The sequence below is a fragment of the Panthera leo genome, chromosome E1 (assembly GCF_018350215.1).
Source record: "Panthera leo isolate Ple1 chromosome E1, P.leo_Ple1_pat1.1, whole genome shotgun sequence".
Classification (NCBI taxonomy): domain Eukaryota; kingdom Metazoa; phylum Chordata; class Mammalia; order Carnivora; family Felidae; genus Panthera; species Panthera leo.
Genome location: NC_056692.1, coordinates 40,469,084 through 40,495,938, shown reverse-complemented (window position 1 = coordinate 40,495,938; position 26,855 = coordinate 40,469,084). Strand labels below are relative to the sequence as shown.

At 52.0% G+C, this 26,855-nt stretch overlaps 2 protein-coding genes across 2 annotated transcripts; one reads left to right on the top strand and one right to left on the bottom strand.

The window, feature by feature from the left end:
* Window positions 1-1,530: 1,530 nt before the first annotated feature.
* Window positions 1,531-24,856, top strand: RAB5C (RAB5C, member RAS oncogene family). The gene is made up of 6 exons (XM_042914573.1): window positions 1,531-1,650; window positions 20,066-20,320; window positions 21,831-21,982; window positions 22,189-22,311; window positions 23,227-23,320; window positions 24,061-24,856. The coding sequence occupies exons 2-6, from the start codon at window positions 20,155-20,157 to the stop codon at window positions 24,174-24,176; spliced, it is 651 nt and encodes a 216-aa protein (XP_042770507.1). The 5' UTR covers window positions 1,531-1,650; window positions 20,066-20,154; the 3' UTR covers window positions 24,177-24,856.
* An 842-nt stretch (window positions 24,857-25,698) lies between these two features.
* HSPB9 (heat shock protein family B (small) member 9) lies at window positions 25,699-26,404 on the bottom strand. Its single transcript, XM_042914572.1, has one exon. It carries the CDS (start codon window positions 26,207-26,209, stop codon window positions 25,721-25,723), a length of 489 nt encoding a protein of 162 aa, XP_042770506.1. The 5' UTR covers window positions 26,210-26,404; the 3' UTR covers window positions 25,699-25,720.
* Window positions 26,405-26,855: the final 451 nt, after the last annotated feature.

Here is a 26,855-nt window from a genome sequence, read left to right as displayed (position 1 = left end):
CACATTCACGCCACCAGAAGCCCCAGGGATGAGGTAGAAACCTTAATGAGTCACTGCGGGCCCGTTATACCCCTCCTCCTCCCACCCATGACAGCCACAGATTCAGACACAGTGTGTGAGAGGCACAGAGTCCTGACTCAGACCCACCTCCAGCTCTGGAAAGGTAGCCAGTGGGACGCCCCACTGATCTTGTATAACCAATCCTGTACCTGTTACAGGCTAGGTACAGCAGGGTCTGGGGGGGAAAAGCTTGTCACTAGCCAAGAACCTGCTAGGAATTCCACTCTGCCCGTCTCCTTTGCTCTCTTAAGTCCTCTCTTCCCTCTTAGCTTTCACTTCTCAGATGATCACTGCAGGGATGCAGGGGTGGGGAGATGGGGGTTACGGCTATTGTTAGAAAGCGGCGCTCTGGTGACCAGATGGAACTAGGTGTGGGCAGTTTTGCGGCAGGCAGTCCCAGACAGGTTGATTCTTCAGCTCAAGCTCCAAAGTATGATTGGTGTCAGCAGGTGTCACAGGAACAACGCCCACAGCTGTCTCTGGACTGAGCTTTGATTCCATACAAGTTTTGAGTAGTATTCCTGGGAGTGGGATGCAAACGCAGAGGAGATACCGGTCTGTGTTGGGGGAGGGGGGTGGGCGGAGACAGAAGTGGTCCTAATCCACATTAAGGGAAGGAAAGAAAGAAAGAAAGAAAGAAAGAAAGAAAGAAAGAAAGAAGAAAAGAAAAAAGAAAAATAGAAATAGTCCTGATCCATATGGAGGTCAAGGTGGGGGAGGCAAACAGAAATGGTTCTAATCTGTATTTATGGATGGGGAGAGCCAAAGCAGAAGTAGTCCGGCTCCATATTTGGCATCAGAGACAGGAGCTGGTTCGGGGTCGGGGTCGGGGTAGGCAGAGGTAGAGGTGATCCTGGTGTGTCTTGATGTTCAGCCAAAGGAGGAGGGTCCTGGCTTACGGCTGAGCAGTGGCAGGAGCTCTCCTTTTGATCTCTCTGGTTCACCTCCAGAGAACCCTTCCTATAGCACTTCCGTCACCTTCCTCATTACAGAATGTCCCCAACAGTAGGGCTCCCAGAGCTGACTTGGCAGCTCTGTGCAGACAGAGGCTTCTCCGGTTTAGCCAGCGCTCAGGACTGCGGCCTCATGTGCATTATTCATTCACACCATATTTTTCCTTTCCCAATTCTGCTCACACAGTCGTCTGCCCTCTTCCAGCGCTCTGCCACCCGCCTCCCCTCGGGGCTCCTGGAACCCAGGGTGACGCGTTTGGCAGCCCTGGCTTTAAAATTTTCCCGGCCGGGCTCCGCCTCGCCGGCAGCGGGCTCCACCCTAACCCTAAGTCCCAGGCGGCCACCGGCTCCTCCCAGTTCTCTGAACTACAAGTCCCGCCGTCCCTCGCGCGCGCTCTCCCGCCTCGCCCGTGCCCCCCACAGGCGTCGCCTGTAAATCGGTCAAGAGTGCCTCCCATTGGTCTCTCCGCCCTGTCAGTCACCTGGGAGTATTGAGGGGCGGGTCTGAGGTGGAGATCCGGATCCGGAGCGGCTGAAAGGCGGAAGTGGAGGCCGGAGCCTGGGACACCGCCGGGGGGAGAGGAGCGGAGCCTGTCCGAGCCCCGGCCCCAAGTAACGCCGCCGCCCCGGAGCCGCCGTGAGTGTGCCTGTCCCGCGACCCAGTGTCTCGCTCGCGTTGAACCCTCTTCGGGGCAGCACTTCCTCCCGCCCAACCCCGGCTTAGGGGGATAGTGACCCCTCCCCCGACCCGTAGCCCCCTCCTAAGGGGCTCCCCAGGCGTCGGGCCAAAGGGGGGCCCTTCTTACCCACTCTAACCGGCCCTTTATGAGCCTTGGGACACCCCCAGGGCTCTCCTCTGGCCTGTCCAGTTCAGTTGTGGGAGGGAGAGACCCCAAATTCTGCTCCCTCTGCTCCCAGAACTGGAGGAATCTTTGCTAGGTATGAAGGAGGCGGTCTTCCTTCTCTATAGAGGTGGCGAGGAGTGCTGTCTGTCGCGGTTTTCCTCCCCGCCGGCCCACACCGTCCCACAAAAACAGTTGTCCCCTCCAGCCCTAGGGAAATTTTATCTCGATTTCCTGGGGGGGGGGGGGTGGGGAGGGCGGAGGGGTCCTGGGTGACAGCGTTCCACTCTCACAGGCTCCCATAGCTCCTCCCTTCCCCTCTTTCCTCGAGCCAGGGAGCCAGCCAGGATCTCAGTAGAATTTGAAGTCTTGGCCACTTTTTAGGGATGAACTGCCTTCTTGTCTTGCCCCCTCCACCCCCATATCTGTCCTCTAGTTATATTGTTCCCTAGTTGTGTTTTCTGAGTGTATTTCTCTTCCTGCCTCTGAAAAATTTAGCTGAGGTTTGCTTAATCCTAGCTACAGATCACAGATCAGGGTGGATCTGCCCATTCATTATCTTCTTTCTCTCTCCCCTCTCCCCCTCCCCCTTGCTCCAGGCTCAGCCCTGTCCTCCCAGAGCACGTGAGTGGTTTCCAAGCTGCTTCAGAGGGACTGCTCCTCCTAGGACTGCTGTCTGTTGGTCTTTAGGGTGGAGGGAAAAGACCAAAAATTAGGAATCTGGAATCAAAGGGTCCTGGCTCATCTCTTTCCCACTCTCAAACACACACACATCTCCTTGATCAACAGGTCTATGCCACTTCTAGTCCTAGGGCCTCTCCAGTCCCTTCTGGGCTTGGACAAATTGTAGATTATAGAGGAGCAAGGTGAGAGCACAGTGGCACCTCTGGCTTCTTGATGTGCTGATTTTTGTAGCCCAAGGGATTCCCATACATGCCAGAAAGGGCTGATTCCCCCCAGCCTTTCCAAGAGGCAGCCTGTACTGACATCTGATCCTTGTCTAGTGCTTGGGACTTAGGTGTGTGAAATGGCTGTTGTCTCAGACCAGCCTGGGAGGTTCTTTGTTATGTGGCCAAAGTACAGGCCAAGACTGTACCTTAACGAGAGTAGCCTGACTCTTTGAGGCCATGACCGACCCTTGCTATCACATCCGAGGAAGGGAGGAAAGGCCATGCAGTCTTTGGGAATTTCTGTAGCTCTTCAGTGTTCTGCACCGTCTTTACTGCCCTTACAGGTGCTAAACGTTTTTTTTTTTTTGCCTTGAGACCTTTTCTGACTTCTTCTGGACAGTCACCAGTGTCTCACTCCTACAAACTTTTGAGCTAGACCTGGGATGCACTCGTTTCGTTTTTTTATTGGACAACAAAAAAGCCTACCTTATTGGGGTCAACAGTTGGACCACTAGTGTGGTCTTCTTTGGAAGGTTGTTGGAGACTTCTGTGGCCAGTCTAGTTTCTCTAATCTGGTCAGCCTGTGCCTCTGAGGGGCAGGGCTGGAGAGGCCTGACTGCTCACTGGCCATCGGTCTCTGACCAAACTTATCTCGCCTGTCGAGGGTTGTGGTTTCTGGAACTCTTTGAGAGTCACAGGATGAGGCTGCCAGCCTTCTGAGGGGACCCTCTTTGTCTGGACATGCTCTCCCGGCCAGAATTCTGAAACAGGTTTTTGAAGGAGAAGCTCTCCCTTTCAGAGAGATGTGGAAGGCATCAGTGCCCCCGGTAGTCAGGCAGCCGCTTCCGGTATCCAGGGATTATAGCGTCCAAGCAGAGATCTGACATTGCTTGGCAAAAAGAGGAAGGGCTCTGTGTGCCACAGAAACCTCTCCTCGCTTGCCTCTTTTGACTAGTTGGCCTTTTCTGCCTTCATGCAATAGAGAGGTGGTAACGATGGCTTTTTAGAAATCATTTTAAAGTTGCAGGGTTTTTTCACACACGATCCTCCCAAGAAACAAAGTTCTTTTCATACCTGTTCCTTACCTTACAAGAATCCTGGGAGATCATGAGATTTTGTATCTCCATTTTAGAGATGATGCTGAAGGAATTTAAAGTAGCTAGCCTTAGGTCATCTGGTTAGAAGGTGGTAGAGCCGGGGCTTGGGATTTAGGAATCCACGTGCCTCTTTTTCCCTAAGAGTGGGCCCTTCTTCGGGCTGCTTCAAGGAATGGGCACGCAGGGTGAGCAGGCAGGGGCCCCGCTGCAGACCCTTTAGCGTCCGTGTCATTGATGCCCTCCTCTGCTTCTGTTTTTTTCCCCACCCCCACACCACCTTCCTAGCCTCCATGACCCCCATCTCCTCTGCCTCTGGGGACCATGGTAGTTATGAGTCCCAAGTCAGTACTCTTCGGGGCGGGAGTTTGCTGACATCTGTAGCATTCACTTCTGGGAAAGTCGTGATGGCTAGAAAATGAAAGTAAAAGTGAGTGGGCTCAGGGGTCTCTCTGGGCCGGGTTATGGGTGTTGGGAGCCAGCAGCGCGGCTTCTGCTTCACCCCCTGATTCCCCTTGCTGCTCGCGGGTGGGAAGAATGTGGCTGTCCACCAGTAGCTCCTTTCACTAGAATTTACATGGAAACAGCAAGGTCAAAATTCAAATTCAGCCCCACGAAGCAAGTCTTTCTTAGAGACATCCTTCTTCTGAGCCTTGTCCAGTAAACAGAGAGGTAGTATGGTAGGGTGGAAAGCACAGGAGCTTTATAGAGTCAGCCAGAGCTGAGTTGTTGTCTGGACTCCCCCACTTACCAGTCACCTGGCCTTGGACTTGTGACTTGATCTTGTTGAGCCTCTGTTTCTTCCAGTAAAATGGGGATACGAAGTATTTTGCAGAATTAGAAACAGGGTAAAGGAGCTAGTCCGGTGCCTGGCACAGGATAGCCAGATACCCACAAATAGCAATTTTATGGATCAGTGGGGTTTCGAAGGCACATTATAATTCATCCCGAAGATTCTGCTTCAGCATTGGTACCAAGTGTTGCTGTGTCGCCTGGTGCTCTGCTTCATGGTTTCGCACGTTGTCTCATCTCACAGATACCGGTCAGAATCGGTGTGGGTTGTATTCCCATTTTGCAGAAGAGAATGCTAAGGCCATGACTGTGCTTCTTCATCTGGGGTTCTTGGACCCTGTGGGGGTCCTGTGCTGTGGGTAGTCCAAGCCACCGACTAAGAGGGGTCTTTGCATCTTCTAGGCACTTCCATCTTAGTTTTAAGCATTTTTGTATTAAAACAGTCATGGATCTATTACAGATTGGAATGCAAAGTTTACATGAGTTTAAGCTAACACAAGAAACTTAGAGACAATATTTTGTTTGTGGCAGGCTGCTTTGGGTTCAATTCCCAGATTCCTGGAGTTTTGCATTTCCTCTCCCCTGACTTTAATCAGGGGTGCTTTTGTTGGGGCTGTTTGAGAAGCACTGCTTCAGGTAGGATTTATAATACTTTTTTTTTTTTTTTTAAGTTTATCTATTTATTTTGAGAGAGAGAGAGAGAGAGAGAAAGAAAGAACATGAGCGGGGGAGGGGCAGAGAGGGAGAGAGAATCACAAGCAGGCTCCATGCCATCAACACAGAGCCTGACGCAGGGATCCAACTCATAACCTTGAGATCATGACCTGAGCTGAGATCATGACCTGAGATCATGACCTGAGGTGCCCTGTAGGATAGGATTTATAAACTGGGATGTCACCAAGTCCAGGTAATAGTGCTTCCAAGAGTCATGGCAGAGAATTGGAATATATCTTAAGGAGTCTTCCACATTAATAGCCTGGTATTTTAAGAGAGTAGTTCTCAGATTAAATACCCGTCTCCTGTATATTGGAATAATAATACAAGTAAAAACGCAACTTTTTGAGCTTTGCTATGCTCTTCTTAGCCATTCATGTGTCCTGACTCCTTAATCCTCCTGACAACCCCAGGAGGGTGGTACTGTGTTTAATCCCCTCGTTATGGTGGGGAACTCCCAGTCGGGTCAGAATCGAGTCTGTGCTTGGATTCCCCTCTTGTCCCATTTCTGGGCTGTGTGCTCCTCCCTTTGCCTCCAAGGCTCTTCTCCGCCTCATCTGCCTCCGAGGCACATTTCCTGACTTTTCCTCTTAAAGCGCGCAGTTGGCCCTTGGAACATCACTTCCTCTGTGAAGCCTTCCCTTCCTCTAAGTAGGCTGAGGGCTTTTCCCCTCCCTGCACTTTGGTCTTAGTACCCCTTGTCTAGTGCCTGAGCCCTGGAGGGGTCATGTCCTGTTTTCTCTGTGTGTCCAGGCCTCCCATGGTCCCCATCATGGAAGGCCCCTGCTGGGGTTGTTAAAGAAGAGGGCAGACATTCATAGGTGCCCTTGAAGCACATGTCTGCCCACGTCTTTTAACACACACTTTCTGAGCTCACACAGTGTGGATCCCGAAGCCTGGCCCATATCTTTGGCCTGTCCTCCAGGAAGTTGCTCACACGCAGGAGAGCAAACAGGTGAACGGGATGAATGTTACAGTGCAGATGACATGGGGGTGGGGACAGGTCACAGACTGAATTTCCAGAGGGTTGCCGTCTCCCAGTCTCCAATCTTCCCAGTGAAGGGTTTCATGGGGAAAGGCGGCCATGGCTTTGGCCATCCACGGTTCCGCCGGCCACCTTCTGCAGCACGTGTACCCGGTAGCTGTGCTTCGGTGGCTGCTTGTGGCGAGGTGGCACCGATGGCAGGCTGGGACTCAGCAAGATCACTGGGGGTGACTTCACCTCTGACGCGGGGCTGCTGCTTTGCACATCTGCATGGGCTCATTCGTGAAGGGGGGGAGATCTTAAGAAAGTGGCACCAGCAGCTGTGTGGACAGGAGTGGTGAGAGCAGCCTTCCCTCTGTGACCTACTCCCATGGCCTTCAAACTCTCAGGCCCTGTGCCTGTGGGGCGGGGCACCTCGGGACCACTGATGCGGCTCCTGCCACCCCTCTTCCCACACACCCCTCAGTGTGGCTCCGTGGAGAGTTCACTTGTCTTAGGAACATGAGTTCATGGTCACTGGTGTCCTTGGATCTCATTTTGCCACAAGATGAGCCACTGCCCTTTTTTTTTTTTTTTTAATTAACTTTATTTCAGAATAGTTTTAGAAAAACTTCATAGGTAGCACAGCTTTCAGTTTTCTCATCGGCTCACTTTCTGCTACTATTAACCTCTTACATCAATATTGCACATTTGTCACACTGAGTGAACCAATTTTGATACGTAATTGTTCGTGAAAGGTCCGCACCTCACTCAGATTCCTTTCGCTTTTATCTAAGGTCCTTTCTCTGTTCCAAGATCCCATCCAGACGCCACATTGCATTTAGTTGGCGTGTCTTCTTAGGCTCCTCTTGGCTGAGCCAGTTTCTTAGGCTTTCCTTGTTTTTGATGAGCTTGACCATCTTGAGGAATACTGCTCAGGTATTTTTTAGCGTGTTTTCGGTTGGGATTCGTCTAATGTTTTCTTCATGATTACACTGGGGTTATGAGTCAGGGGAAGGAAGACCACACAGGTGAAGTGCTGCTTTCATCACACATCAAGAGTACATGCAGTTAACGTGACTTATCTCTGTTGATGTCAGCCTTGGTCACCTGGCTGAGGTGATGTTCGTCAGGTCTCTCCACTGGAAAGTCGCTGTCTCCCCTCCCCTTTCTGTACTGTCCTCTTTGGAAGGAGGTCATTATGTATAGCACACACTCGAGTGGGGGACTATGCTTCTCTCCTCGAGGGCAGTGTATCTACGTGAATTATTTGGAATTCTGGAATAGGAGAGATTTGTTTGTTGTCCCTCAGTTCTTTATTCTTTTTTTAAAATTTAATTAATTTACTTACTTTGAGAGAGAGAGAGAGAGAGAGTGAGCAGGAGAGGGGCAGAGAGAGAGTAATGGAGAGAGAGAATCCCAAGTAGTGTCTGCACTTACAGCACAGAGCCCGATGCAGGGCTCGATCCCACAAACCGTGAGATCATGACCTGAGCTGAGATTAAGAGTTGGATGCTTAACCAACTGAGCCACCCAGGCGCCCCAATTTATTCATTTATTTATAACAGTATGGACTCATGGATATTTATATTTTGGTTTGTAATCCAGTACTACTTTATTTTATTGCTCAGATTGTTCCAGGTCTGGTCACTGGGAGGTCTCTCAGGTCCCTTTGACCCACCCCATCATTGGGGTGGGGGGGGGGGTTCATTTTTTGAGCACCTTTTTTTTTTTAATGTTTATTTTTGAGAGAGACAAACAGAGCGGGAGTGGGGGAGGGGCAGAGAGAGAGGGAGACACAGAATCCGAAGCAGGCTCCAGGCTCCGGGCTGTCAGCACAGAACCAGATGCGGGGCTCGAACTCATGAACCTCGAGATCATGACTGGAGCCGAAGTCAGACACTTAACCACCGAGCCACCCAGGTGCCCCTTTTGAGCACTTCTTTATTTTTCGTCACTACCAGATGCTCCAGGCTCACCTTGCATATTTCCTGCCCCAGTCCTAGAATCGGCTATCTCTTCAAGACCACTGCCTTTTTTTTTAGCAACTGTTTCCTCTAAGTATGTTGATATGGACCTGTGTGGCTGGGTCCAATTAGTTTCTTGTCTTGCTGGTTCGTCACTGAAGACACCAGAGTTCAACAAGGTGAAGATGCCCCTGGGAAATGTGTGTGGGAGACTCCTGGCAGTTGACCCCAGGAGCAGGCTGTTGCTTCTCGACTCACCCATTCATACTTCTTGTACCCCTGCCTGATGTTTTGACTGATCCAACAACTGGACTGATCCCCGAATGGTCAGATTTGGTGTTTGCTCTGGAGTTCACTATCCATTTGGGAAGATAAGATACATGACCGTCCTCTATTTCAGGTGCCAAGTGCTCCAGCCAAACCTTCGGCCTTAGAAGGGAGTCCCTGTGGCCTGGGCCGGTGTTGTTTTGCTGCCATTCAAGAACAGACCTCCCCTTTGGGAGGGTTTGTGGCTCTAGGCAGGCCCAGGGCAGGCTGTCACTTTGAGCTGTGATCCTGAATCATTGAGTAGCTTAAATCCTTCTGTTGTACTGTCAGCCCTCTGAAGATGTGTAACTTGAGCCCTTCTGGCAACACTAACCTGGGATCTTAACAGGAGTTGGTTTACAAGCCTCTAGTCTTCTATTCCTAGCTGCCTGTGTGTCCTCTTCAGGTGGCTCTGTCAGAGCATCCCGGGAATGGGGGAGGGCGTGGGTGGCCTTCCTCACCCTGGCTGCTCTCCTAGTCATCACATTGCTCTCTGAGCTGCTCAGAGGCTGTGGTGATTAATGACGCCAATTTCCAAACCTCTAGCATTTCCAGCCTGGTTCTTTAAAAGGAACTCTGGTTTCTTTGTCAGCTGTCCTAGTCCTGCCCCTCCCCCCCCCCCCCCCCCCCCCCCCCACAACTGAACTACTTCTTCCCTTTCCTGAAAGAGGCTTTGAAATGGAAGGAAGGGCATTTGGGCTTTGAGATGCTTTCTCTTGTGGGGCTTTTTCTTTCTTTTCTTTTTTTTTTTTAAGGGGTTATTGTTTACCTGTTTGAGGGTTCAACCCTGCTGATTTTTCCGGATAGTGGTGGTCCCCGCTCCATTCTTGTGGCTTTGGAAGCCAGTCTCCAGAGAATACAGGGTGAGGGTTATTGACAGGACACAGGACATCAAGGGTGAATTGGTCCTTTTTCTAGGACACTGTTCAAAGTCGCCGTCTTAGTCTGTTCAGGCTGCCATACCCAAATGCCACAGACTGCCCGGCTTATAAACAAGGACATTTATTTCTCACAGTTCTAGAGGCCGGAAGTCCAAGATTAGAGGGGCAGCCAGCATGGTCAGGCTGTGGTGAAGGCCCTCTTCCAGGCCAGCTTCTCTCCATGTCCTCACATGGCGGGAGGGGCAAGGGAGCTCTCTGGAGTCTCCTTTAAAAGGGCACTAATCCCAGTCATGAGCGTGCTGCCCGCATGGCTTAATCACCTCCAGATACCATCACATTGGGGTTAGGATTTCAACGTATGAACGCGGCGGTGGGGGAGGGGGGGTGGTGCACAGACATTCAGACCGTAGTCGATGTGTTCAGCATTCTCTCCAAATGAGGGACATTGAAGAATGGGGTCCAAGGAGACTGCAAGCAGAAGGAACGTGTGAACAGGGAGTGAACATACTGATTGAGGATCTCCTTCCTTCGTAGGGACCTCCAGGGTCAGGGGCTTCCCTGCCCCAGGAACATTTATGAAGGGCTTGCTCGGAGCCAGGCCCTCTGCCAAGTCTCACGTGTATCCTTTTGCCAGCAGCCTTGGGAGATGGGCATTAGTCTTTCTATCTTATGTATCGGAAAATGGGTCCAGTGGTAACACCAGGTCACCCCAGTACATGGTGGCTCCGGGACTTGAACTGGAGTTGGTCTGACTCCAAGACTTGTGCTCTTAGCCCCTATGCAGAAGGAACCTAAGAGGTCCTGTCTGAGGTAGTGAAGAGGTTCCTTGGCTGGGCTGGGCTGGGCTGGGCTGTGGCTTGTGATGGGGTATGAGCAGCCTGGCAGGTGGATGTGGATTTAAGCCTTCAACTGCCGCATCACTTGCCGGACCCAACCAGGCCTGTATTGCAGCTCCGTTCACCACCTACTGTGTGTGTATTGCAGTCTCTGTTTACGAGCACCTACTGTGTGTCTGGCTTGATATCATGTGCTGTTAAAACAAAGGAAACCCGTAGTGCAGCCTTGGAGAATGTTGTTGTGTGCTCCTTTTCATCTGTAACAGTGCCCTTAATTTCTCTACCCTCTTCACTCCTCATCTCAAGCCCCCAAGTTCTCCAACCTCTTGCCGGACTCATTCATTGAAACTTGTTTAGACTCATTCATTGCCTGGTTTCTTCACCTGGCACTCTTTCTGCATTTTGTTCAGCAAAGATTAAGGAAGAAAAAGTCAGGGGCGCCTGGGTGGCTCAGTGGGTTGAGTGTCCGACTTGGCTCAGGTCATGATCCCGGGTTCCTGAGTTTGAGCCTCGCATCAGGCTCACTCCCGTCAGCACAGAGCCTGCTTGGGATCCTCTCTACCCCCCCTCTTTCTGCCCCTCTCCTGCTCTCTTTCTCTCTCTCTCAAAAATAATAAACGTTTAAAAAAAGAAAGAAAAAGCCCGCCTAAGATACTGTGCTTTGTATCCAGGCTCTTGAGAGTTGCCTTCGTCCCTCAGATCTCACAGTGGGAACTTTGACCTTGTTTCTTGTTAGTTGGGCGGCCTCTGAACCACAGTGTATGTGGTGTCTGAGCAAGAGGAATTTGGTTTGCTGGTGTCTGATACCTGATTCTCTTTTCCCCATTCACTTCTCAAACATGGTCTCTGCCCTCTGCTCTCTATTTAGGAGCTGAGGGCAGTGAATTCACTTGGCTTTCTTTTGTTTTCATTTTTTTGGTAAAGACAGGAAGGGTTTATGAGGGATGTCAGTTGCTGGTCACTTGTTGGTATGAGTAGCCCAACAAACAGGTGTGGCTGATGACCCTGACATTCGGCAGAGGTTCTTGGCATCTTTCTGGGCATGTGGCAGGAGCAGAAGTGGCAGCTGGCCCGGCTGGTGCTCCTGGCCCCCGCAGAGACCCTCCAGAGCCAGAGGGGAAGACGGGCTCTGTGTTGCTGAGATCCCAGCTAGAACTGTCCTAAGTAAATAGTAACTGCATGAGGGCGCCTGGGTGGCTCAGTCAGTTAAGCATCCAACAACTTTGGTTCAGGTCATGATCTCATGGTTCGTGAGTTTGAGCCCTGTGTCAGGCTCTGTGCGGACAGCTTGGAGCCTGGAGCCTACTTCGGGTCTGTGTCTCCCTCTGTTTCTGCCCCTTCCCTGCTCAATCTCAAAAATAAACACTAAAAAAATTTTTTTAAAGAATTAATAAGTAAGTAAATAAATAAATAAATTAATTAATTAATAAAGTAACTGCATCAGCAGAACAAATACAGGGTAGATGTGAGGCTTGTGGGTCAGCAGGGCTCCCATGTCTGAACTCACTGGCTTTCACGTAACTCGCACTCTGTCCTGGGATCACAGCAGGGAAGAACCTGTGCCTTGGCCGGCTCTCTTCGCATCCTCTCTCTGGCACTAGCAAGTGAAGAGCTGGGTGGTGGCCTGTGAGCCACTGCTCTGCTTCAGTCCTGTTCCCACCACATCTTGTAGCTAGCTGCGTGTGGATTTGTGTCGCAGAAGGTACCAAACTTCAATCCAGCTTTTGCTTGAGACTTCTTAGCTGCCCCGTTGGGGCCAGAGGGTCCACCGCAACCCTGCCGACTGGGGTGTGCTGAGTCAGGAGATTGGGTCCCCTTAGGGAGAATAGTCTCTTAGGAGTGTCAGTGTCAGCACCTAGGGCCCCTAGTGCCTCTTAGAGTCAGGAGACAGGACGAGTTTTGCCTGGTGCAGCCGCAGGTGGTCCCCTGTCTGTCTGGCCTTCCTCACTACCTGCCGCCCCAACGTCTGGCTCTGTTGGCCAGCACGACCAGTGAATGAGGTTCTCAGAGCTACCCATGACTCCTGGGGCCCTTCTGTGGACAGTACAGGCAGCCCACAGTGACCAAGCTGTGTCAGCAAATATGTGATGTTCCCCCCCGGCCCAGCCCCCATCAGTCATCCTCCCTATAGGCACAGGGGCTGGAGGTTTCCATCCTCTGCCTGAAAGTTAGCGCTGAGTCTGCTTCTGTCAGCCTCAGGATCGTCTGTTGTCGAGAGCCGAGAAAGCAGCGCGAAGCTCAGGGAAGGCTTTCTTGATGTTCTTAATGGGGCAGGGCTCCGGGAAGCTGGGGATCTGTCCCTCAAGGGTGGCTTCCGCCTCACTCACCTTGGCATCTTCCTGCCCAGGAGAAAGGGCTGTGGAGCCCGGTTCTGCCCGGAGAGTGGAAAGGACCGCTTGGTCATGTGCCTCTAGGGTTTCAGACTCCTGGAGCTCCTGCACCCTGGCCCCTTTTGCAGGTGTTAGTGCTGTTAGTGGCTCCAGCAGGAGCCCCTGTGGACAGTGTCAGGGCCCCGTTGTGGTGGGGAAGTCCAGGCAGCCAGCCCCAGCAGAGTTCTCGTTGAAAGGGGAGTGAGCTGAAACTGATCCCAGTTAAGGGAGATGGATTAAGGGCTCGGGCAGATTCAAGGGCATCTTGCAGTGGTAGGGGGCGCAGCTCACCCTGGGCAGCTCTCTGGGATGCTTTCCTTCCCTTCCCCCTGGAAAGGCAGTCCTCTTACTGTGACTGTGTAAACGCGGCACACCTTCCTCCCCTGCTGCCAGCTCTCCTGATCCTGAATCCCCTACTTTGTGGTGGGATGAGGGGCCCCAGCCCTGGCCTGACACACCCCATCAGCGTTCTCCCCAAATCTCAACCTGGCCTTCTAAGCCTCTGGCTTCCAGGGCCAAGATTCCTCTGTTATCCTCCAGGTGGGACACAGGTCCTCTGTGTTGCAGTCCCATAGTACTGGTCACATGGGAAGATGCCCCTCTCTTTGATTCCATCCCCCAACCTGCACCCCCTAAACCCTGCAGACTCTGCAGACTCCCTCTGGACTGATTGGAGAGTGCACAGCGTCACTGTGGTAACCTTTCTGCTCACTGAAAAGACATAAATGTCACCTTCCCTTTTTATTATGAAGCTTTAAGCAACTTTAAAATTCTTCAGCCCACAGTTAAGTGCAAATATATTCTTAGTATGTGTGTAGCGGTCCTGTTTGTATTGAATCCTATTAGCTTGCGCCTTGTTAGCTGGGTACTTTTGTTCTTTCTCTGCCCTCTATTTTTTTTTTACATTTATTTATTTTGAGAGACATTTGTTCTTTCTCTGCCCTCTTTTTTTTTTTATGTTTATTTATTTTGAGAGAGAGAGCATGAGCACATGCGTTCGTTGGGGAGGGGCAGAGAGAGAGGGAGAGAGAGAAAATCCCAAGCAGGCTCTGCACAGTCAGCGCAGAGCCAGATGCGGGGCTTGAACTCATGAATTGTGAGATCATGACCCGAGACAAAACCAAGAATCGGATGCTTAACTGTCTGAGCCACCCAGACACCCCCTCTATTTTTTTTTTGTTTTTTGTTTTTTGTTTTTTGTTTTAATTTATTTAAGCAATCTCCACACCCAGCATGGGGCTCAAACTCCCAACCCCGAGATCAAGAGTCGCGTGCTCCTCTGACTGAGGCAGCCAGGCTCCCCTCTTTTAGTCCTCTTCTAATTCAGGCATCCGTCTTTTTGATTGTCTTTATTATTCTGAATTTTGTTATACTAAAGAGGAGACAGAAAATACCTTCTATACAGGGAAGCTAGAATGGTTTCATAGCATTTGTAAGCTTTACTTTCTCACTGTTGTATGCAAAATTGGATTCCGGAAACATTCTGTATTGACGTGTAACTTACACGTAGTAAGATTTATACATCTCACTTGGACAGCTTGATAGATTTTTACATTTGTGTACATCTGTGTGTCTACCTCCCAAATCAAGATATAAAATATTCCTGTCTAGCAGTATTTTTTTTTTTTTTTACAGTTTGATACAAACTCATTTTTCCATTGTTAAAAGCCATATTCCATTAAAGCCTACATAGAAGGCTGTTATTTGTACATAGAACCCCTGTTATTTGTAGTGGCTGTGATGACACTGTTAATATTCTCGGGTTTTCTATCTGTGACGAGGAAGCCCTGCTAGAATTACAAGTCCTGGGCTTGGGTTCTGCCACCACCTGACTGTGACTGCAGGCAGGCCACCTCACCTCAACTTCATTTCTTCTGTAATTGGAAAGAGGAGGATGAGGTCTTCAAGGACCTTGAGCTTTGGCAACCAGTGAGTCAAAACTAGTTAGTTAGGCCCTTAGTACTGTAAGAAACCTGTCATTTGCTAGAGCCTCGCCCTCGGCCTAATACTGTGTTACGCGAACTATGCATTGTTTCATTTAACCTTGACAACAACCCCATGCGATTGGTATTAAACAATACCGTTTTATAGATAAGAGACTGAAGCTGACAGTAGTTGCCTGTCTGATTTGGCCAAGGTCACTCGGCTAGTAAACGGTGGAGCCAGGCTCTAACTAAACCAGTCTCCCAAGTCCTAATCTGTGAGCTGTGCTGGGGAATGGTGAGTGGGTACCTCACGTGGCTCATGGCTTGTGTTGCTTCAGATTTTTCTTCCTTCTGAGTCTGCAGCCAGTCAGAGGCCCGGTAGTCCTTCTGTGAGTCTGCCCTCTGGTCCTGTGTGCTGGTAGTGGCGATTTTCCCCTTTGAGGAAGGCCTGTGTTCTGGAGCCTGTGGGTAAATCATCTCCCTGGCTGACTCGAGCTTTTTAGTGTCTTCTAGCTTCACCTTTGAACCTAACTACCTCTTCTCCTGTGCCCCACTTTTCATTCTCTGCAGGCTAACACATTGCTTCTGCTGTCATCGTTTCTTGCCCAGCTCTTATGGTGTTAGATATTCAGGAATGCTTTCATCTAGAGTATAGCTGAAGAGTCACTGGCCAGGACCACCTTTTAGTGGGCCCTGGGCAGGGTCACTTGGTTCTCCGTCCTTCCCCCACCAGGGGCTAACCTTGAGTGAGCCCTTCTCAGCCTCTGGTCAACGGAGTCTGATTGGTTTCCCTAATCAGCTCACTGTCCAGGCTGTGCCAGGACTGTCAGCTAGAGGAAGTCTCTGAAGCAAACAGGAAGTGTGAGAGACGCCCATCAGCTGGAATTGCTCACTCTTTTACCAGGAAGGACAAAAAGCATGAAGTGGGTGACTTCACGGTTAGAGAAGAGACATATCTAGTGGAGGCTAGGGTGAAGGGCAGCAGCATCTGGCATCTTAGAGGCTTCAGTAGTTGCATGAAGCCAGGAATCAGTCCCCACCCACGGTCTGATCCACCTGTGTTGTCCATGGCACTGATCTGGAAGGGTGCCTTTCTGTCTCTGGCATTCCTCCCTCCTTCCTGTATCAGCTATAGCTCTTTAATGTCTATTTATTTTTGAGAGGGCGTGCAGAGAGAAAGGGGGGGAGAGAGAGAGGGAGACAGAAGACCTAAAGCACAGGCCCCATGCTAAAGAGCACAGAGTCTGATGTGGGGCTCGAACTCATGAACTGCAAGATCATGACCTGAGCCGAAGTCCAACAATCAACCGACTGAGCCACCCAGGTGCCCTCAGCTGTAGCTCTTGTGCTTAAATCGGCTGCCTAGAATCACTGGGGGAACTTACTTTAAAAACATTTTCTGGACTCTACTTTTAGAAATTTTAATTCAGTTGGTCAGGGTTATTTCTAAATGCCCTGGTGATTCTGATAAAAAAAAAGTTTGGTACCCACTGACCTTCTAGTGTCCAGAGCAGAGAAAAGCCAGAGTAAGTGTAGTATTTTGCTGTTTATCTCTCTCTCTCCCGCCCTTGGCTCCAGAACTGGCTGGGCATATATTTAGGAGCTTGGGTCCCTCTGCCCTTTCATGTACATTGTGGGGGAAAGTGTCGGGTGCCCCCCAGTCCTTGTGATCTCTTCCATTTCCTATGAAGATAATAAGATTGGAGATGGTGCTTATACTCCATAGCCTCTGAACAAACCAAGGTTCTGACTTGGAGCGTAAGGGGAGCAGTCATGTCAAGGTGAGTCTTTTGCCATGGGTCTGAAGCTCTGCCCATTTTAGCAGCTTCGTGAAAATATCCAGGAGGAAATCCATCCTACTGGTGTGTTTTTCCTGGTGTTGGAGAAACTGGTTTAAAAAAAAAAAAATCTTTTGGCCCATTCCGTATCTTATAAGAAACTCTGACTACAACTTTAGCTCTTAAAGAGAATTTGATTTTTACCTGAAAGAAGATTTTTGCTATGGCATTTTTGGTTATAATTCCATTACCTGCCTGTACCCGTGGGTAATTCTTGCCTCTGGTTCAGAAGATTCCCACAGTGAGATTCCCTCCCCCAGCTGGCAGGCCAGCTCAGTGTGTGAATTCACCTTTTCCACCTGCCTGGGTGCATCCTCAGCTTCCCAATCTTGGGAGGGGAGGGTATAAAGCTTCCTGGGGTTCTGGGCGTGGCCTTTGCCTGTCCTAAACACGCCCATGTCTTCGCGTGCCCTTTGTGGCAAAATCAGCTTCCTCTGTGTCTTTATTGTCTTGGAAGGTCAACACCTTTGTTCATGTGATCAGCCAGAGGGGCCAGGAATAATACCACGAGGCAACGGAGGCCATAAAAAGTGCCTTGTGTGCCTGCTCATGTGCCTCTGGAAAGCAGGATCAATATCCAGGCAGAATATGTCACCTGCCAGTTTGTGCCGGGGAGAGCACCTACAGCGCTTTTAAAAAATACAGATACTTCGGGCTCCTGGGTGGCTCAGTTGGTTAAGCATCCGGCTTTGGCTCGGGTCATGATCTCATGGTTTGTGAGTTCAGGCCCCACATGGGACTCTCTGCGGTCAGCAAGGAGCCTGCTTCGAATCCTCTGTCTCCCTCCCTCTCCACCCCTCCCCCACTCGGGTTCTCTCAAAAATAAACATTAAAAAAAAAAAAATACAGATCCCAGGCCCTCCTCCAAACCTTTGTAGGAACCTCCAGGGGCCGGCTGCACAGGTGATTTTGAAGTACAGACAAGGTCAGGAACCACTGGATAAGAGTTACTTGTCTCTCCTGGCTTGTTAAAAATACAAGTTCTGTCTGGGCAGGTTTGGAAACCCACTGATTCGATGGGGACAAGACTTAGATGTTATCTGTATTTTTTGACTTATGGGTGCTGATTACTTCCCACCCCAGGAGCACTCAGCCCCAGCTGCTTTGGTTTTGTTGGAATCGGGGACTTGATCTTCCGTTCCCCTCTCCCCACTCCTTCATACCTCCTTCTGTAGTGCCCCAGCCACACTCTGCCGCCCAGCCGGGACGATGTGTCACGTGGATTTGTGGTAATAACCAACTTGTAATTCCATTGTGGTTTCCCTCTGCTGCTGTCGCCTGCCTGGCCCTGGGCGGCTCCTCCCACAGTTGGAAGGAGTCAGGGCCTGCAAGATCACTGTGACTGTGGGCCGGAGCCACACCTTGCAGGCCAGCTGGGCTGCTGCCGCACAAGAAGGTCTCAGGGTCTCGCTCACCCAGCGACCGGAAACAGGGTGGGTGTTGTCTCCAGCATTCTTCCCACCGCAGGGAGATGAGCCAGGAGCGCAGGAGGTAAAGGAGCACACAGGCAACCCGCATCCAGGTCTTCACCTATATGCTGGGTGGCCTTGAACAGGGCATTGAACACCTGAGAGGCAGGCTATTTATGTGAAAAAAAATGGGAGATTGTTTTAAAGCTAAAGGGAGATGATGGTTATGCAATTGCTCGGTGAATGCTAGCCGGCTCTGAAAAGGATTTCTTTGGTAGGCCTTATGAGGAAGGCTCTCAAAGAAGCCAGAAGCACAGACCCTGCCTCAAGGGCCGGAGAGTCTCGCAAACATCAGTGACTGGGGTGAAAAGAGAAAGTTGTAGGGGCGCCTGGGTGGCTCAGTTGGTTAAGAGCTGACTTTGGCTCAGGTCATGTTTTCGTACTTTGTGGGTTCGAGTCCCGCGTCAGGCTCTGTGCTGACCGCTTAGAGCCTGGAGCCTACTTGTGATTCTGTGTCTCCCTCTCTGCCCCTTTCTTGCTCATGCTCTGTTTTGGTCTCTCTCTCAAATATAAGTAAACATTAAAAAAAATTTTTTTTAAAAGAGAAAGCTGTAAAACTGTAAAATATCATAGCACTAGCATTTCTTGTTACTAATAGGGATTCCCCAGCTCCCCCCCCCCCCACCCCCCCGTACTGCCTGCCTTCCTGTATTCTTGGGGAAGAGGTGGCTCCCGGTTCAAACCTCTTTTCCCTTGGTGCTATCCAGAAAGGAAACTGTTTTTCCTGGCTAGTGAATCATGCTTCCTGAAGCTCACTTTTTAAATGAGTTGCTAGGAGGACGGGGATGCAAAAAGGGATTTCAGACTGAACAAAGCAAGCCCTTTGCCGTCAACTTCTTGCATGAGCATAGCCCGTCGCTGCCCACGGATACCCTTCTCTTCATTCACGCCCCCGTCCTCTGACTGTAGGGGGATGCACTCCCCTTGCCGAGGGGGCAGCTCTGGGCTGTACTTGCTTGGGCTCTTGTTCTGAAGACCCCTCCTGCATTGACTCCATTCTGCTAAGGGTAGTTGAATCAAAGCTTTTTCTTTCCAGCTTAGGTTCAGATGCTATACAGATGTTTAGGATGAAATACCTCGTCACAGTACTCGTCTGTAAAACATTCTGTAAACGTTCTGGTATTTTTTAGTATAAGTCTTCTAGAGGCTTCTGGAAATAGGCTCTTCATCCTTCTTTGCGCCTCCAAAGCTATCACTAACAGAGTGACTAAGATGTCAGTGCGGAACACCGGCTGCTTGGGGTGCAGGTCTCGGTGTCCCTCATTTGTGTCTGCCCTCCCATACTTCCCTGTTCCTTCTCTGCGTCACCTTCTGCCTCTGCCAGTAGAGAATGGAACTGAGGTCTCTGTTGAAAAGGGAAATTTGGCAGCCGTTCTGACTGCCAGCAGAGCTCTCTGGCTTGGGTGTGTGTTTGGTTTTGTGTGTGTTTTGTGTTTTAATGTGTGTGAGACTTCTGGTCCACCAAAAATGAGAGAACCAGGGGGAAGAGGTTTGGGATGAAGGAGTGAAATGGGACTTTGATTCTAGTGCACAGTCCAGCCTCCGACTGAGAAAGTTAGTCCTTCTAGAGACAGCAGGACAAAGTGGCTATTTTGAATACAACTTGCACTGGCCAGTCCCTGGTCCCCGAGTGCCCACAAGGTTGGCCAAGCACCTTGTCTGATGAGCTTTCTATCTGGACTCCCTGTGCCCTGGTCAGCCTCACCATCCACTCTGGCTTTGCACCGAGGTGCGCTGTGATCTTAGCTACAGGACCACAGGTTCGTTGTTTGTTCATCTGGATCCTGGCGTCTTCCCGCATGATTTTTTTGGTACTCCAAGGAGCCTGTTGACTTAACTGTCACCAGGCTGCCATATGCCCATTGTTCTGCGTGTACGTGATACTTGGGATTGGGAAGTAATATGTTTGCTCAGAACCATGAACCTAGAGTTGGGAGACCACTTTTCACTGCTCAGATGATTGTAGGGCAAATAGATGTGTAGTACCTCCTAGTTCGGACTCTTCTCCTAACTTCTGGGAGGTGGGGGCCGGGGGGTTGGCAGGATGGGAGGATTCAGGTCCTCAGGGAGGGCAGCGGGAGAGACCTGTGATTTAAGAGTGATTTGAGAAGGCCTTGCTGTGCGACAGTCTCTGGCCTGACGAGTACTGCTGATCTCTCTTGCAGTTGGAGGTCCCCCGTCCTCACTAAGTGCCTCATCGCGCAGCACCGGCCCCCGCCCCACGCTCACTGGTACCACTACAGCAGGACGGGCCATGGCGGGTCGGGGAGGTGCAGCGCGACCCAACGGACCAGCCGCTGGGAACAAGATCTGTCAGTTTAAGCTGGTCCTGCTCGGGGAGTCTGCAGTGGGCAAATCCAGCCTCGTGCTCCGCTTTGTCAAGGGACAGTTCCATGAGTACCAGGAGAGCACCATTGGAGGTGAGTGGGCACAAGGGAGTGGGGCGGCCTCAGGAATGCCAAAGAAACGCCTTGGCGTTGAGAAGGGAGCCGCCTGCCCAGAGGGACTAAACGTGCCTGCGACGGCAGCACCTCTTCCTCACCTGGGCCCTGGAATCAAATCCAACAGCTGGTCTCCATGCCGGAGTCCCCACCGCCACCCAGTAAGACTTAGCTGGGAGTCCAAAACTGGCTTCTCCTCCCGATTATGCCACTGTACTATTGCGCGGCCTTGGCTAAGGGCCTTCCACTGACCCGGCCTCTGGAAGGGAGACCTTCGGTCTGAGGGTCCTTCTGACCGTACCAGGCAGTGCGTCTGTCCTGGCCTCTCCTACTTTGCAGAATGGGGAAATGGCCTGGTGAGCGGGCCAGCGTTTCTGAAGTTGACCTTTACCCTCGAGCTCAGAGCCTATCATTGATTTCCTGGTGGTCAGCGTGTAGCCCGTGAGGGCGTGGGCTCAGTTCCCTGCCTCAGTGTCCTGTACAAACCTTAGGGGCCAGGGCGGACGTTGGGCTTGAGTCACCCTTTCTCTGCCCTCTTGGTAGGAGGTTTCCAGGCAGCTGGAAGCTAAACGGGCCGAGTCAGCAGTCCTCTGCTGCCTCCTCAGCACCCGAGTCAGGAGCTGGAGACGGGGAAGTGAGGCAGTTTCCCCCACCCTGGGCCCTCAGGGGCATGGGGGGAGGGCAGAGCAGGGAGCTGGCTTCCACTCTGAGCTCTCTGGGATCCTCCCCTGGTTCCCAGCGGGGAGGGGACTCCCACCTGCCTGTCCCGGCTCTGGGACTCCTCCTGAAGCATGTGCCCAAGCGCCACATGCTCCCTTGTCTCCTCAGACCAAAGATAGGGTCACTGTGTTCCCTGAAGGTCGAGCCACAGGGTGGCCAATCAGGAATGGGTCAAGGTCAAAGCTGGGGGTGGAGGCTAGCCAGCATGCCTGGAGGTGGCAGGGGCAGCCGGGAAGCCAGCCACCCAGCCTCCGCCTGGCAGTGGAACAGCGTGTACTTTCAGGCGGCCCCAGTGTAGCTAAGTGTGTGAGTGTCCTCAGGAAACCGAAGGCCAGCAACACCCCTGGGCCGGAGCAAACTGAGGGACTAGGGAGGCTTCCAGCCTGACTGTCCCCTGTGAGGGGAGGTGGGGAGGGGGACGGGGGGAGTGGTGGGCCCACCCTTCTGTGCTTGGGAGTCCATTTTCCCCTGGGCTTTTCCCTCTCCTGCCCCTTGCCAGTCCTCCTCGGAGGTGCTCCTAAAACGGTTCAGGTGCGGACAGACATCCCTTCTGCCCTTGCCTAGTGTGGGTCTGTAAGGCCTGTGCAGCCCCCAGTCCCCTTGACACATGGCAGAAAAATACAAACACCACCTACCCTGCTTCAGCCGCTGGGCTGGGGGCTTTTCTGGGCCCATCTCAGCAAAGAGTCCACATGCAGTACTGGGGAGATATGTGGGGGTGGCTTCTTGAGCTCCTTCTTGCCTTATAACACCACCTTCCCTCTTACAGCGGCCTTCCTCACACAGACGGTCTGTTTGGACGACACAACAGTCAAATTTGAGATCTGGGACACAGCTGGACAGGAGCGGTATCACAGCCTGGCCCCCATGTACTATCGGGGGGCCCAAGCTGCCATCGTGGTCTATGACATCACCAACACAGTAAAGATTTCCCCTTACTTCTCAACACTTTGTTCCTGGATGGGATGTGGGCAGATTTCCTCTGTCGTTTGGGGGTGTCTCACCAGAATCTCCAGGGCGGTAGCATCTTAGACACTTGGGCTCTGCCAGCTCGAGCTTCCCTAAGTGAGTGGCCCTGGGCAGAATGCCGCCTCTGTCTCTCTGACATTCTGGCCTTGTCTCCCCAGGATACATTTGCACGGGCCAAGAACTGGGTGAAGGAGCTACAGAGGCAGGCTAGCCCCAACATCGTCATCGCACTTGCAGGGAACAAGGCGGACCTGGCCAGCAAGAGAGCCGTGGAGTTCCAGGTGGGGGGAGGACAGGACTTGGGGGGGAGGAGTAAGCCGGCTCCACGCTTGGCTCAGCCTCGGCTGCTCAGGGGCTGTGCGGAGGGCCAAGTGGGGAGGCCGGGGCGCTTTCATCTGCCGTCCTCTCATGACTTGAATGTGGGCCTAAAGGACTTCTCTGCTCCTCCTCGTTCTTTGTCATCGGCTGGTGGCGTGTGTATGCATAAGGATAGCTGAAGCTTCCGCTTATTTTTTGTGTAAACTGACTTTTCAATGAAACTTACTGAAAAAGGATTACTTTTATCCACATAAAACACGCACGAGTAAAATTTACGCGGTACAGGAAGATACATGGAATGAAATTTAAATCTCCAACCCAGACACTCAGTCTCCCTTCCCCCAAGTTCATCACAGTTTCTTATTTTTCTAGAAATATACCCATGCGAATGAATCCCTTTCTTTACATCGATGGGGGTGTGCCCCATAATACTGTGTATTTTTTACCAGGCCCTTAACCAATGGACTTGTAGGTTGTTTGTAATAGCAAACGACTGGAAGCAGCACTGCGGTCAACATCCACATGCTTTTGTATTTTTTCCAAATGTGCATGTGCATTTGTAGGATAACTTTCTAGAAGTATTTTTTTAGCTTAGTGATTTTGAAGGGCAAAAGGCAGAATGGACTTAGGAAAACCTGAGTAAAACATCTGCCAATGTTTGTGAACTGAAAGGTGCTGTATGTGAAGTGGGGGCCTTGGGTGTGGTGCAGATTTGTGGGGGACCCAGAGCAGGAGAGCCTCGGGACTGAAAAATCCCTGCATTGTCTCTATTGTGTGTAAGGCGACTGTGAGGAGGGAAGATTTTTATCCTGGGCCCTGGCCCCTGCCAACTGTCATCATTTCCCTCCTACCCACTTTCTCACCTCCATCTAAACCAGGAAGCACAAGCCTATGCGGAAGACAACAGTCTGCTGTTCATGGAGACATCAGCAAAGACTGCGATGAACGTGAATGAAATTTTCATGGCAATAGGTGAGTTGCTCTCCTTCCCTCCCCTCCCCTGACCAGGGTCCTATCCTATCACTTGGCTGCTGTTTTGTAGTATATGGTAAGTCTGTGGGGTCACTTTATCTGACTGCCAGATATAGAGAGTTCACCCCAGAAGTTTCTACAGCCTGGGCCAAAGTCTCAACATTTCACTTTCTGACCCTTTAGATTACCACCCACCGAAAACCCTACATCACCATCCCCCTACCCACTTCTTAGGATCTTTAGGCTGATCTGGCTCTGTAGTGAGTCATCCTGCCCGGGTTTGAATCCTTGTTTTATCATTTAACTCTGTGGTCCTGGGGCAAGTTATTTAATCTCTCTTGGCCTCAGGTTTGTTTTTTTTAATGTTTGTTTATTTTTGAGAGAGAGAGAGACAGACAGAGAGACAGAGAGACAGACAGAGAGAGAGGGAGACACAGAATCCAAAGCAGGCTCCAGGCTCCGAGCTGTCAGCACAGAGCCCGATGTGGGGCTCGAACTCATAAATGGTGAGATCATGACCTGAGCCGAAGTTGGACACTTTACCGACTGAGCCACCCATGCACCCTCTTTGCCTCAGTTTCTTGAAACACTCAGAATGCATGCACCTGGCGCAAAGAAGCGAAGCTCCCCCATGGGTTATCCCAGATTGGGTGGTACAAAGGCCAGCTTCCACTCAAGCATACTTGGAAGAGTATTGGGGTAGCCCCACAAATGCATATTTCCCCTCCTCTTCCAAACAGCTAAGAAGCTTCCCAAGAACGAGCCCCAGAATGCAGCTGGTGCTCCAGGCCGGAACCGAGGCGTGGACCTCCAGGAGAACAACCCAGCCAGCCGGAGCCAGTGCTGCAGCAACTGAGCCCCCCTTGCCTGCCCGCTGCCCCCACCTCCTCCGCCTGACCGACCCGACTGGAATCCACTCTAACCAATCGCACTTAACGACTCGGGCTACCACTGGGGGGGCAGGGGGAGGGGTCCGCCATGATTTCTCCATAGAATTTTGATCATAGGCCGGAGTGAGTTATTCCACCTGCACCTTTCTGTACAAATACTAATTCAATTTTAAGTCTTAAGTCACTTTTTTAATATATATGATCTTCTGCTCTTCCCACTTCCAGCCCTTTCTACTGCTCTCCCACTCTTCCTCTGCTGGTAGTAGCCACGTGCCCCTGTTCCCCCCCCACCCTTGTATGTGGGGAGGCGGGGGTTGGAGCAGTTACCCTTCTTTCCCTCTTGCTGATTAGCAGACTCAGCAAGAGCATCCATATCCTTACTGTGTTTGGAGTGGGTTTGGTTCTGGGTGGTGGCCCTAAGGGGCGAGGGAAGGGAGAGGCAGCTCTTCCCTCAGCTGGCTGTCATCAGGCTGCAGCCCCCCCCCCTCACCCCCTGACGCACAGCTGGGAGAGAAACCACAGCATTACCACAGCATTATTGTGACAGCCACCAACCCATTCCCCATAGCCCCCCTCCCCCTCCGTCACCCTGACCTCTGGCTCTGAGCCCTGTTCTGACCAAATCACGATGATGAGTATTTGGGGGTGGGTGGGTAAGGGGGGGGTGGGTGGGAGGGGATGGAACCAACTTTTTCTGTATTTTGTATTGTATGTTTTCTTCAACATGTAACCAATCAGTATCTTGTCAATATAGTCAGCCGATCGATCGACCTCCCACTTGTCTTCCTTGTCTCTCTCTGGCAGTTTATCAGACCGCATCTGCTCTAGCTTACTTGAACTAACTTCACTCCCCCACCCCCCACCCCGCAAAAGTGAAGGGATGCTGGTGGTGATGGTAACCAAGAGAAATAGGCCCTTGCTCTACCAGCTCTAAGGGGTAGGGTGGGGTGAGAGTGACCTGGGGCTGAATCTCACCAAGTTTGAAGTTGAGGGAGGGGCCCGCATTTGCCTCTCCCCCACTCCCTCCAGATTCTACTGGGGTGATGTACAGTTTGTATTTGAAAATAGTTGGTCTCTGGAACACCAGAAACAACCTCTTTGGGGTTTTCCGGTTAGTCTGGACCAGGCTTGTGAAGGACTCGGTCCTCTCACCCTCCGCCCAGGTGACCTCTGAAACCTTGTGTTGTTTAGAAGGCCAAGGCCACACCAGGTCCAAGCCATCTGGTCCCTGGTCTGTCAGGGCCCTCTGCTGGTTGTGGAGCCTCCTGGACCTCTACTGCTCCCTGCTGGAGCTACTGCTCCAGGCAGTGAGCTAAGCTGAGTGGGCCACACTGAGCGGGCCCCCAGCTTCTCCCAGGACCACAGAGGCCCGGTTCTTGGTGGACTACCACCTTAAAGTGCCTTTCCTGCCTCCCCGAGCCCTCTTTACCTCCGTTATGCCTCGACCTCTGACCCCGACCCCAAGAAAAGACCACGGAACGCTAAGACTGCTGCTGCACACCAGGGTTGTTTATCGGGTCAGGCTAGGTTGACCCTTATTAGAGCCACGGCCCCGGAGTCTCAGGGATGGTCCTGTTTGGGCCTCAGGGGGAGGCAGCGCCCGGCACTGGCCTCGGACGCACAGCTGGCCCGAGGGAGTCAGGCTGCAGGTCATGGCGGCTGGATCCAGGTCCGGTGGTAGTTGCATCTGCCGGTACACCCTTTGCGCTACGCGGTAGCCGGCCCCGTCCCGGCTGCAGCCCTCCAGTTGCCGCTTGCCCGTCACCATCAGACATTGGCCGTCCACTTGCACCAGCAGCTCGTCGGGAGTGAAGCCGTAGGTATCCACCTTCATCTGGAAGCCATCCTCCACGGGGAAGTTGTTCTGCGAAGCTGCCGAATCGTCCCTGAGCAGCCGTACCGGTAGCGTGGCCACCTGGTTCTGTTCAGCGAGGGCTGCGCTGGGACAGGGGGATGCCACCCGGCTCCTGCTGGGGAGACCGCTACCGACCCGCTGCATCCGAGTGAGCAACTGCTATCCAAGGGCAGTGGCGCGAGGCACGCGGGCAGCGGCGCGCAGGTCCGGGGAGGCACTCGCGAACCCCGGCTCCCTCAGTGACCCCGGGCCGGCCCGCTTCAGCAGTTTCGGGTCAGCCACACGAATCCTGCTTCCACAGGCCAGGTGGTCAGCCACCATGGGGCACCGCTGCTGCTTTCATCCTGACTCCTGCCCCACTCTCAGGCCCTTCCCCGCTTCGGTCACAGGGCCCCACGGCTCTGGGCTGTGACCCACCTACGTACGCTGAACGACGCCAGACGTGCGATCCGGACCCTGGAGCACTCGCAAGCACCGGGCGGAAGACGAGATTGAGCCACTGCGCTCTTGCCCTTCCAAGAATCTGTCCCGAGGACAAGGATTGTCCCCTGGGACAGAGCCAACGGGATGTGACCATGGGGTCTTACATTCTCCGAAACCCCTTTTTCTGACCGCGCACAAATCCTGTGATGACAGATGGGGCTTGGGAGATGAACGCGACTTCCCGGTTTCCTGCATTCATCAGACCCTGGGCCTTCTGTGGCAGGCTCAGGGCTGGGTTCTGGGACAAAGTTGAAGAGGCGGGCCCTGCCCTCGAGGTGCCCACGGGGTTACGGGGAGAGCCATTCAC

Coding starts and splice junctions, on each gene's coding strand:
- HSPB9 (XM_042914572.1), bottom strand. CDS start 26,209: ATGCAGCGGGTCGGTAGCGGTCTCCCCAGCAGGAGCCGGGTGGCATCC.
- RAB5C (XM_042914573.1), top strand. CDS start 20,155: ATGGCGGGTCGGGGAGGTGCAGCGCGACCCAACGGACCAGCCGCTGGG. Junction 20,321..21,830: donor CCAGGAGAGCACCATTGGAG/GTGAGTGGGCAC, acceptor TCCCTCTTACAG/CGGCCTTCCTCACACAGACG. Junction 21,983..22,188: donor TCTATGACATCACCAACACA/GTAAAGATTTCC, acceptor TTGTCTCCCCAG/GATACATTTGCACGGGCCAA.